Below are 12,489 nucleotides of genomic sequence, written 5' to 3'. Positions count from 1 at the left end.
GCGGGCTGCAGTCCACACTGTGTGCCCCCCTCTCTCCACCACCACGACCCCAGGGGCTGCAGCCTGTGGGATGCTTCACCTCGTCTCTGACTTCTGAGGAGATACACAGCATACAGACCTACTGTTTGACTCTCGGTTCCTTCTCCACATTCAGATCCACACACATACACCTCAGGATGAGCAAGAAGTCTAGCAGTGAGTCTGAATTACCATTTGTAAAAAGTAGATTTTCACTTCATTGTAAAAAAACACAAAGTAATTTACTTTGTAACTAAATAGAACTCTTCGTATATTTTTCCCATTTATTATGTTTTACTTAACTAACTATTCAGCTATATCTAGCTTTTAGGTAAGAGAACATTTTGTTTTCACTTTTTAGGCACTAACCATCTGCTGGCCATTTACTGTGTGGCAGCCACTGTCCCAGGCACTGGGAGAGAAACAAGATAGATGGGCTGCCCTCTCTGGAAAAGAATACTGTTTTGGGGGAGACAGATTAGGAAAACTGTAGGTGCACACCTACACAGGAAAACAGCTAAAAGACTAACATGTTGGGATAAGTGTTAGGAGAGAAAGAAACAAGAGGGTAAAATAAAGAGCCAGGAGAGTCCTACCAGCATAGTCCTCTCTGGGGAAGGAGAAAATGTGAAGAGTATTCTGGGCGGAGAGCACAAGTGTGCAATTCCTCGAACCCACTGCAGTGAGAAACCAGTGCATCGTGCCCATGGCGTGCTGCCTGCCTGCTGACGTGCCAGGCATGGCTTCCTCCCCTCTGAGGTCACGAGGGACCCAATTCGAGGAACTCATGCCCCCAGTTTCTCGAATGGAGCTCTAAAATTTATGACCCGGTATGTATTTCAGAAATACAAAGGAGATAGAAAGTTCCTTCCTGACATCTGGCTCTGTTCGTGTAGGCGCTCCTGGTGACCTGCACGGGGAGGTGTCCCTCCGCTACTTGGGGGACCTGGAGATCTCAGAAGAGGCCACCGTGGCAGAGCTGAAGTCCCAGGTCAGACTTCTTCGTGTGGCGCATGGTAGTGGTGGCCTGGCTTCTTCCAGTGAGATATTAATACCTTCTTCTATTTCCTTTTCCCTCACTTACAGTCTGTTCTGATATGGCATGTGTTATATGCCATGTTCAGTGGTAAGTACCCACCAGGCACCCCCCCGTCCGGCTCCGACGGCGCTGGTGTTTGTTTCTGCCACTTGCCCTGTGGCTTTCATGTGTCCCCACTCTGACGGGCATGCTGTGTGCTTTCATTTGAATTGATCCTCAGTGACTTGCAGCTTATGTTCATTTTGATTTCTTAGGGAAACATGATTTATTGAAACATCTGTCAAGCATTCACTCTACCCCTTTATTTACATCGTTTTTGTCCCATTGTGATCCATGTGTTAAATGTTGTCAGGGTGCTCCGAGGTGGGATGTGTAACTAGATACCGTATCCTTTTCTTACCTATTAACATTCATAAAGCGAGTGTTGGGTCCAGATGGAAAGGCTGGGTTGAGGAGAACACGAAACGCTTAGGCATCTTCACTGTTGCCGGGCATCCCTTCGTCCTCTTAAAGGAAAAACTTCGGGACGCACAACAGAAGTACCAGCCATCCATACTGGATTTTCCTGTGTGCACTCAGCGTTTGGAAAAAAAAAAAGGCAGCAAATGGTCTTACTGCCATGAAAACGAGAGACTTTTTTTTCTTGGATTGGATTGACAAATACAAAATTGCTGTTTTCATATCTAAAACAGCTAGTGTTCATTTTTCATATTACAACCCAAATCTATAAATAGGTATCTGCCCTGCAGAATTAGTACAGAAGGTTAGGCCTAGCATTTGCATCCACAGATTCTGGAACATTTCAAATAAAGCTCTTTCACTGACAGAGCAAACTTTGAAGAATTAGCCCTCAAGAAAGCGGAAGGTGAACCCCTGGCTTTCATGAGTGCTCTTGCGAATTATACTCACAGAAATTAACTTCTGAGTTTCACTTTCTGAAACATAATTTAAAAGGAGCTTTGGCTCATCAGCAGATTCACTTATCCCTCAAGCTGGCTTCCCTAGAGAGGAAGACAGAAGTGACTGGACTGACGTCACTGGGGAGATGCCCCGGGCTCGCCCTCCTCGACGTGCTCTTCCCTCAGGTGTCACTGTGTAGGCCCACTGACTTCCTACAGCAGGGTGTCCGCTAGCAGTACTTGTTCAAACCATTGGAGAACTATTTCTTTTCTAGGCCATGACCTTGTTCTCCTCCTCGGGGTTTGTCATCCCGTCCCCAGCCTTCCTCAGAGCCTGGACCGTGGAGAGGAAGCGCCTGGGCAGGCTTTTACGAATCAACCGCCAGCAGCTCAGGTGGGTCCCTCGTCGGGAGCCTGGTCTTCCTCTCCTCTGCCGTCTTCCCTCTCATCCTCCTCCTCCTCCACCACCACCACCACCACCACCACCACCACCACCACCACCGCTGGGCCGTGAGGGCCGGGGCAGGTCAGACAGCATGTTGTCAGCTGGGTGGCACTTCCAGTCAGAAACTCTGGGACTTTGTCTGTATTCAGCATAAAGGCAGCTCCACGTGTTTTTACTACGCTTCAGACACCATGAACAGAATTTTGAGCTTTTCTTCAAGCTTTACTAAGATCTAATTGACATACAGCCCTCCGTAAGTCTGAAATGATTGCCACCTTGGCACTGGCCAGCACCAACACCCGCAGCGCATCACATCATCACTGTTTCTTTTTCGTGGTAAGAACATTGAAGATCTAGCCTCTTAGCAACTTTCAAATCTGTGATACGGTATTGTTAACTGTACGCACTGTGCTGGACTTCAGAGGCGCCAGACTTACCTTATAACTGGAAGTTTGGCCTCTGACCAGCAGCTCCTCTTTCCCTCCACCTCGCAGCCCCCAGGAGCCACGATTGTACTCTCTCTTTCTGTGAGTCTGGATATTTTAGATTCCATGGTAGTGCTACCTCACAGGATTGGTCCTTCACTGTCACATTTCACTGTTAGCATCACACCCTCATGGTCATCCACGTTGTCACAAGTGACAGGATGTCCTCCTTTCTCATGGCTGAATGATACCCCGTTGCATACATATGGGGACGCCTCCCTGAGGTCCATCCATCCATCCACAGGCACCTGGCTTGTTGCCGTGCCTTGGCTGCTGTGAACATGGGAGTGCAGATGTCTCTTGAGGTTCTGTTTTCATTTCCTTCGGATACAGACCCAGAAATGCTAGATCATATGGTTAGTTCTATTTTTAATTTTTTGAGGAACTTCCAAAAAATTGGCTTCACCAATTTACATTTCCACCAGCAGTGCACAAGGGTTCCCCTTTCCTCCACGTCCCCGCCAGCACTGATTGCGTCTTTTTGATGCTAGCCATTCTGACATGTGGAACAAGATATCTTACTGCGGGTGTGGTTTGCACTTTCTTGATGATGAGTAATGGTCAGCACCTTCTCAGGTACCTGGTGACCATCTGTAGATCTTTGGAAAAATGTCAGTTCCTCTGCCCATTTCTTGATTGGACTGTTTGGGTTTTTTTTGCTCTTGAGCTAGATGGGTTCTTTATTAATCCTCTATCACATTCATGATTTGCAGATTTATTCACCCATTTCATAGGTCATTTTTTCATTGCATTTTTCATTTCATTAATGGTTTCCTTTGCTATACAAGATCTTTTTAATATGATATAGTCTCACTTATTTTTGCTTTTTTTGTCTTTCCCTTTGGTATCAAATCCAAAAAAAGTCATTGCCAAGGACAGTGTCAGGGAGCTTATTACCTCCTGTGTTCTCTAGGAGTTTTGTAGCTTGGGGCCTTATGGTCAAGGCTTTTAATCTGTTTGAGTTGATTTTGGGGTACGGTAGAAGGTAGCTGTCCAGCTTCATTCTGTTGCACATGGCTGACCAGTTTTCCAGCACCATCTATGGAAAAGACTGTCCTTTTCCCTTGTGTGCTCCTTCATTATAAATCCCTTGGGTTTATTTCTGAGGTCCATTGATCTTTGTGTCGGTTTTTATGCCAATACCATAGTTTTTGTTTTTAAGATTTAAATTATTTATTCATGAGAGACACAGAGAGAGGCAGAGATACAGGCAGAGGGAGAAGCAGGCTCCCCTCAGGGATCCTAATGGGGGACTCAATCCTGGGACCCCAGAGCCGAAGGCAGACGCTCAACCGCTGAGCCACCCGGGTGTCCCTGCCATACTGTTTTGAATACTATAGTCTGAAATCAAGAAGGGGGATGCCTCCAAGTTTGTTCTACTTTCTCAAGGTTGCTGTGGCTCTTTGGGAGCTTTTGTGGTTCCATACAAATTTTAGGATTGGTTTTGTATTTAAATGAAAAATGTTGAAGTTTTGATAGAGATTACACAGAATCCGTAGCTCACTGTGGGTAACATAGACATTCTGACAGCATTCTTCCAGTTCGTGAACATGGAATATCTGTCACTTCTTCGTGTCTTCAGTTTCTTTCATCAATGTCTTACAGTGTCTTACAATGTCTTACAGATCTTCACCTCCTGGGTTAAGTTTATTTCTGCGTATTTTACCCTTTTTGATGGTCTTGTCAGACTTGTCAAGATGGAGTTTTCTTGATTTGTCTTACTGATAGCTCACTGTTAGTTTATAAAAACATCAAGCGATTTTTGTATCTTGATTTCGTATCCTGCAACTTCACCGAATTTATTTATTCTCACAGTTATTTGGTGTTTAGGGTTTTCTACATATAATGGCACGTCACCCATAGGGAGAGGCAGTTTTACCTCCTTTCTGATTTGATGCCTCTTATTTTCTTTTCCTTGTCTGATCGCTCTGGGTAGGGCTTCCAGTACCACACGGAGTAAGAGTGAGAGTGGGCATCCTTTTCTCCCTGATGGTGGGGGACATGAGCTGCCAGCTACTCATGTGTGGCCTTTACTGGGTTGAGTTAGGTTTCTTATCAACCCACTTTGTTGAGCAGAGTTATCATGAAAGGATGTAGAATTTTGTCATTTTTCCTTCATCTACTGAGATGATTTGATTTTTTTATCCTTCACTTTGTTAGTGTATCACATTGACTGATTTGCAAGTATTGGTCCAGCCTCGCATCCCTGGAATAGATCCTACTTGATGGTGTAAGATTCTTTTAATGTACATATTTTGCATCTTTGCCTCTGTTCAGCAAGGATGTTGGTCTGAACTTCTGTAGTATCCTCGTCTGGTTTTAGTATTGGGGTGATACTGGCCTTGTAAAAAAATCTTAAAAAATTAAAAAATATATCACTCGGTGTTATTTTGTTTCTTTTATCAGAGACTACAAACTGGGACGGAAAACTGAGATCTGCTTAGAGCCCCTTCAGGAAGAAGAAAACTTGGGGTAAGTCATCCTGTCCCATGTACGTGTCTCTTCATGGTGGCTAGTTTCCTGAAAAACCTAACGGTGGGATCAGTAGTAAAGGGTTTTTCCCCACTGCTTGAGTAGCATGGCAACTTAAACCAGATTGTGTCCTACAGGTGTGTTTGCATGCCTAGTGTCTGGAACTTGGAACTCATTTTGCCATGAAAACAGTGAGTCACAGATGCATATTGAATCCCTAATGATCTCAAAGTGTAAGCAGGATGCTCATTCCCAGCCCTGTCAGTTGTCAGACTGACTTGCACAGCACCTGTCACTGTCCCCTTAGCCTACTTTTTCATCCTCACCCCACCTGACGTAGTAGATACTGAATTGTGTGTTACTTGTCTCCTACAACAGGTGTAAGTTTTGGGAGAACAAGTACTTTGGTCACTGCTCTGTCCCCAGTACCTAGAACAGTGCCTGTATCCTAATAATTCATTAGTGACTAAAGAAACACCCCACAGGGGTCTGTAATCAAAACTTCCTGGTTCTTTTTTCATTATAAGAAAATCTTTTCTAAGACCTCCTGTGAGTATCACCAGCAATAGGGTTGGTGATCGTCTGCCCGATGAGAATACCATTCCTGCTGCCATCCTGCTGCGTAGTAACGGGAGCTCCCCCTCAGCTGTGTCTACCCTTCATGCAACCCCACTGCTTTTATAAAAGTGCATTCTTACTGCAAACCGTAATACCAAGCGTGGTGTCCCGGAGGGGGATTTCTGGGTCAAATGGTATGAACGTTTTAAACATCTTACAGCAGTTAAATTCCTTTCCAGGTAAGTTATGCCAGTTTATGGTCCCACAAGCAGTGGTGATGAGTATTACTTCACCCTCAAACCAACATTGAATATTTTCATTGTTTAAACGTTTGCTAAATTGATCGCGGAGAAATGGTTATCTTGTCTCATTTGCTTCAGTGCTTTGATTGCTAGTAAGATTGGGCATTTTTCTCAAAGTCATTTTTCCCCCCCAAAGTCTTATCATTTACAAGCCTTTTGCCTTTTCTGGGTGTGTGAATTCATTCATATATTGGGCGGGTTTTAGCAACGGGGTCTTAGGAGAAGTCTGATTTGTGAGAGCTCTTTCTTAAATACCGACACGGGCCCTTGGCACATTTGTTGTGAGTGGCGTCCATGTGAAAACCGTGCTGGGCACCAGGTGGCCTGTCCCAGCGGTTGCGTCCCTGACCAGCCTCCAGGGCTCCCCCTCTCCTCAGGGAGCCCTGTCACTCCTTGGCATCCACGCCTGCCAAGAGGTTCCATCTCCTTTCCAATCGGGCCTGCCCTCTCCCTGCACCTCCAGGTCCTTTGCTCCCATAGCGTCACCTTTCTTTTTGGTAAAAGCTCCCATACAACCAAAATCCAGCTGGTGCGGTCACAGGGCCTCACCGGCCTAGACACGGTTTCCCTCCCCCCACCTTCCGGCGGGCTCCACATCTGACTTTCTCCCCCGCCCCCTCCCAGCGCTCAGCCCCTGCTTCTCTGGCTGCCCCACTGTGACTTCACGTGCCTGTAGCGGAGCTTTTCCTGCCAACCTCTGGTTCTGAAATCAGCCCCTCCCGGGGCGCAGCTGCAGCCCTTGTCACACCGTCCCCGGAAGACACCGCTGGGGTCCAGGATGGGAGAAAACCAAAGTAGAGAAGAGGACTAGAGGGTTTGGGGATAAATCTGTCCTCCTAAAAACCAGAAGAGAGGAGAGGAAGCCTTGCCCATCACACTTCGCCATGGTTCCTGCGAACTTCTCATTCTTCTTATTTGTTTCCGGTGCAGCCCTCAGGACGTGGTACTGAGGACACGGATGCGCCTCCCGGGCGAGAGGGCGTACGCACCGTGCGTGGACTTGGTGTGGGACACCGCCCGAGGCTGGACTGCTGGCTCCCTGAGACAACGAGTTGCCCACTTCTGCTCTCTTCCCATGGAGAAAATTGAAATTGCCAAGTACTTCCCCGAAAAGTTTGAGTGGCTTCCGATATCTAGCTGGGTAAAGTTCCAGGGCTTTCTCAGAGAGACTGGGCCTTCCTGGTGTAGTGAATAGGTTAACTGCTGTTTTTCACAGATAGGGAACTTAGTAAGAATTTGAGTTTTCTGTATTCAGGATGCTTGATTTTTCTATAGAACCAGCAATTTACCAAGAGGAAAAAGAAGAAAAAGCAAGATAATTTGCAGGGGGCGCCTTATTACTTGAAAGATGGAGACACTATTGGTATTAAGGTAAGTTATTTATCAGCAAATTTACCACTTTAGTAAAACACCAGGATCAGTGATTTTTTTTTTTGTAAGATTTTATTTATTTATAAGAGACAGAGGCAGAGACACAGGGAAAAGTGGGCTCCCTGCGGGGAGCCTGATGTGGGAGCAGATCCTGGGATCCTGGGACCCTGGGATCACACCCTGAGCCACCCAGGCATCCCAGGAGCAGTGATTTTTATAGAGAAGTTGTATCAGATCTTCAAGGCTCTGATAATCCTATGATGATCCTCTCTTACATACATTGGAAAATAGGGAAGGCCAGACCACTTATATCATGAGGCCAGAAGAACCTTAGTATCAAAACCTTAATCCTGGGTTGGATTTGTGTGAAAATGCTTCTGAAGTTTTATCATTAAGTGCATTGCTGCAGGTTTGGAATAGGTTCCTGTGTCAGGGGGAGATGTTTCCTTCCATTCCTAGTCCCTGTGAGCAATGTCCTATTAAATTCCCACTGTTTCTGCACCTGTTGAATAATCTGGTGTCGGGCAGCCCGGGTGGCTCAGCAGTTTAGCGTTTGCCTTTGGCCCAGGGTGTGATCCTGGAGTCTCAGGATCAAGTCCCATGTCGGGCTCCCTGCATGGAGCCTTCTCCCTCTCTCTCTCATGAATAAATAATAATCTTAAAAAAAAAAGAATAATCTGGTATCAGTAAATGACAGAGGTATCCTCACCTGCCCTAGACAAATTTACTTTATCACAAAGTGATATTTTTAAGAATAACTTTAATCCTTGATTTAAGAATTTATTTGTGGATATCAAAATAAGGATTAAATTGCTAATCAATATTTTCACATCAAGGAATAAGCATTCCCTTAACCACCACTTCCACTCAGCATTGTGCTAACCAGGGTGGTATGAGCCTCCTCCTCCCCAAAGTTGAGAGAGAAATAAAGGACCTTCTAAAATGAAAGCACAAAACCATTCTTCATATGCAGTTCACCTAAAAGAAGATTCAAGAGACTATACAGGTACCATCAGATCTGGTAAGAGAGTTCAAAGGTTACAGGATCAGAATAAAACTACAAGATACCTAGGAATACATCCAGCAAAGAGATTTACAAGACCTTTCCAGAGAATATTCCCAAAATACTGAGTGGTATTAAAGCTTCGGTTAGATACAGAGCAACGTCGTGTTCTTGGAAGGAAGCCTCACACGATAGACCAGGAAACAAACATATAAATTCACATGGAGAAGCAACGGGCAGGGAGATTTTTAAACACCATGATGGGCGCTCCCTGGCCTGGTGCCAAGAGCGACCGGGCAGCTGTGTCAGCAGAGTAGCTTCGGGGGGGCGGATGGACGTCACGCCAGGAAACTTGACGGGTACTTGAGGCGACATTAAAAATTGATTATTCAGTAAATGGTGCTGGGGAAACTGGTTATTCGTGTAGGAGAAATTAGTTTCCAAGTTTATGTGCACTTCAGGCCCCAGGAAGTCTGCATCCAGTCTGCCCACACCGTGTACATCAATCTGAAAACTTAAAGGTGAAAGGCAGTCATTTCCAACCTTTAGATTTCAGAGGTCCTTCTTAAACAAAAAGCACAGACCATAAAAGGATGGCAAATGTGACCGCATTGGTTCGTCCGAACAAAGGATACCAAGTGTAAAGACAAGCCACAAACTCACAAAGATGGTCACCGGGTGTAGGTGTGGTCCTTACATCAATGCCAGGAGGACACCCTGATGGGAGGCGGGCCGAGACGAATACCCCCTCAGTTCTCAGGAGAAAAGTGGGGAGCCGAGAAGCAGGGGCTGGTGCTGCCAACCCCCCACCCCGCGGCCCTGGACACCATGTGGTGACGGTGATGGCGCTTGTGCGCAGCAGTGCTTGCGACTTTGCTCCTGGACAGCCCCTGGCACAGCTCGTGCGTTCACGTGAGGGGGTGTGCAGAATGTTCGCTGAAGGACTGGTTGTAACAGCGTAAACTGGAAAGGACAGTGACCCTCAGGAAGAGGACAGATGAAAAAAAAGTGTGGATATGGTGGCGTAGAACACAGCAGTGAATACACCGGAGCTCCGTGGGTCAATGTGGAAATTGGTCACAGTGGTCATCACCGGGAATGTGAAGCCCGTAAAATGCTGTGGATCAGTCGGTCACACACCTGGGGAGCCGTCCAGTCAGAGGGAAAGTGGGAACAATGTCCGGGGACATTGTCTCCAGTGGGCTGAGAGCCAGCGACTGAATCTGTGTTTTCCTTGAAAAATGATCTAAATATGGGCAGAGCTTACGACGGTTAACCGCTGGCTCGCGCTGAGCACTTTTCTTCTCCACCAGCCCCGTCCACGCGTGCATCGAGCTCTGGTTTTCCCAGGACAAGGGTAGGAGCAGGTGCCGTCTTGGGATGAGCCGGTCACGTCACTGGGGCACCTGGGCCCCCAGCCACTCGCCGGCAGCCCTGAGGACGTGGCTGTCGCCCCGTTACCCCTGTATTTCCTCTTTGTAGCGTTTGACAGTTTTTTAAAAAGCCCATCACGCACAGCTCGCTGGAATCCCACGTGTCCTCCACTTGCTGGAGTAGAGATCCGCACGTTTGTTAGTTTTCTCCCCCAAGAGCAACGTGTATAGACAGCAGAACCCTCCTGCGGCTCCTCGCTGACCACTGTGGTCCTGAAGGGCGCTGGCGGGGCGCTGGCTACCTCTCCCCATGCCTGGCGTGGTGAGGAGCCGGGGGCGCTCACCGAGGCAGCCCGGGGCGGCCAGGTGCGGGTGAATGACCCGCTGCGACCCCGGGGACCGTCGGGGCAGAGCTGCGCCCACAGCATCCGGGGAAGCCAGGGAGCTAAGGGACCAGGCGCACGGCGTCCCCGGGCTCGCGGGCAGCCGAGGAGGCGGCGGGTGGACGCGGCGACGGGCTCGGACAGCGGCTGCGCTCCCGGGGGCAGGGTCAGCTCCGCGGGGCACCCGGGCCAGGCTCCCCTCAGTTTGGCTCGAGCCTCTTCAGCGGAGGCGAACCCCCTGGTCGCTCTCTTGAAACGCAGAATGTCCTGCTGGAGGACGACGGGGACTTCAGTACCGACGCGGACGACCTGGGGAGAGGGACGCCGAGGCGGCCGAGCAGGTACGGTGCGGCCGGGGCTCCCCGCAAGCCGCGCTGGGCCCCCTACCGGGGCTCCGGGGCCAGGGCCTGCCCCGGGGCCGCCTCCCTGCCCCCTCCGCCCCTCGCTGGGTCTTCTCTGGGGCCTCGGTCACCCCAACAGGTGAGCACGATGAGCACGCGGCGGGCTCCGCAGGGCCCCCCACCTTCCCCTCCTCCCTCCTCTCCCCTGGCCGCGGGCCTCCTGCCCCTACCGCGATCTACTGGAACATTCCACCTCCACGTGCTAGGACCCGGCTCTCCCCCTGTACCCGCATCCCCCTGCAGGCCCCACGGGGTGCCTCCATCCTCCTTACCTGCCCCCCATCTTAGTCCTCCGCTCCCGGCTGAGGGGGGCGGGGGTGCTCCCCGATGCACCTGCCGGCGCGGCCCCTCCCGGGGGGCCACGGGGAGCCGCACGAGGACGAGCGGGCCGGGGCGGTCGTGTCCGTCACCCGCGCACAGCAGCGGCGACTCGGCGCCGGACACGGAGGTCCCAGGGGCCCCCGCAGCCGGATAAACGCCGACCCGTGGTTTCCGCTCAGGTCATGAGCTCGGGGTCGTGAGATCAAATACCAGGGCGCCTCCCCCCCCCCCCCCCCGCACGCGCTCTCAGAACCTTACCCTGCGGGGAGGCGCTGCCACCCAGCAGGTTGGAGGGTCCCCGGGGCCGGCCTGCCGCGTGGACCTGGGCCGCCGGGCTGGGGGTGTAAACACGTCCTCCGACTCCGCAGTCTGGGAACCCGTGTGCCGAGGCCACGCAGTGCCCGGGGCCTGCCGGCTCGGCCGTGACAGCCCCCGTGTCTCCCGCAGCCAGGACGCCCTTCGTGAGCGCAGCCGCGACCTCGGCTGCGGGGCCACGACGCCCGGCCGGCCCCGCGCACCAGAAGCTTCTCTTTCCATCCATGTGCGGAGCTTCAGGTAGCGCCTGCGCCCGCGGGACCCAGCAGGGCCGCGCCTCCTGCCCCGCGCCCTGGACGCCGCGGGTCGGGGTCGTGCTGTGGCGGCGGCAGGCGCTGGGGACGGCGCAGGGGCGGGGGCGGGGGCAGGAGCAGGAGCAGGGGCCAAGCTCGGAGCCCCCGCCCCCGCCCGGAGGGACGTCGAGGGCCTCACCGCAGGTCTGTCCTGCAGGAAGCACGAAGCGGACGCTCCCGCCTGAGCCCCACAGGGTCCGGGTCCGGGTCCGGGTCCGGGTCCGAAGCAGGATTCCCGGGGCCGGCAGGCGCTCGCCCTCTTGCCGCAGATGGGGCTGCGGGGCAGGAAGCTGGGCGGCCGCGGGCGGGGGCGGGCGCGGGGGTCGCCGCCGGACCTCGGAGCCCCCGGGGCGAGCTGGAGGCCGCCCCCTTCCTGCGGCGGAGGCCCTCGGTCACCCCTGCGCCCCGAGGGCCGGAGACGCTACCCTGACGACCCCGGGAGCTTTGCTTTGGAGAAAACGGAGGCCTCGCGGGGCCCCTCGACGTCCCTGTGCGCGGGCTCCACGTCCCTGTGCGCGGGCTCCGCGGGAAGAGACCCGCCTGGGGGGGGGGGGCTCCCCGAGCCTGCGGGCCCCGCGCTCCCCTGCGCTCAAGCGCGCTTCTCCTGCTCAATAAACGTTTATATTGAGAAATCACTGTCCGGGTGGTCCGGGGGCTGCCTCACACGTCACACGGAGCTTACATAGACGGGGGGGTGGGGGGGTATGGATTGTTCTGGAAGGAACTGTAAGTGGTCGGGCTTTCTTTTCCTCCAGGGAAAGACGTGGCGGTTGCATTACAGCAAACGGCTTCCCCTGGGATATTTTTCGGG

The 12,489-nt window shown here is 51.5% G+C and overlaps 1 protein-coding gene across 7 annotated transcripts in view; it reads left to right on the top strand.

Moving 5' to 3' along the window:
* The window catches only part of USP40 (ubiquitin specific peptidase 40), a 77,310-nt gene extending 64,997 nt beyond the window's left edge, over positions 1-12,313 (top strand). For 2 of the 7 annotated variants that reach the window (XM_049101062.1, XM_049101061.1), the window contains 6 exons: positions 915-1,009; positions 2,232-2,350; positions 5,293-5,358; positions 7,149-7,359; positions 7,494-7,589; positions 10,610-12,313. In XM_049101062.1, the coding sequence (XP_048957019.1) occupies positions 915-1,009; positions 2,232-2,350; positions 5,293-5,358; positions 7,149-7,359; positions 7,494-7,589; positions 10,610-11,224 (1,202 nt within the window). In that variant the 3' untranslated portion in view covers positions 11,225-12,313. The other 5 variants (XM_025463491.3, XR_007405813.1, XM_025463494.3 and 2 more) reach the window with 5 other exon arrangements.
* The last annotated feature ends 176 nt before the right edge of the window (positions 12,314-12,489 follow it).

This window comes from Canis lupus, chromosome 25, assembly GCF_003254725.2.
Source record: "Canis lupus dingo isolate Sandy chromosome 25, ASM325472v2, whole genome shotgun sequence".
NCBI classification, from domain to species: Eukaryota; Metazoa; Chordata; class Mammalia; order Carnivora; family Canidae; genus Canis; species Canis lupus.
Note: the sequence above shows the minus strand (reverse complement) of the source record. Positions and strands in the feature narration are given on the sequence as shown.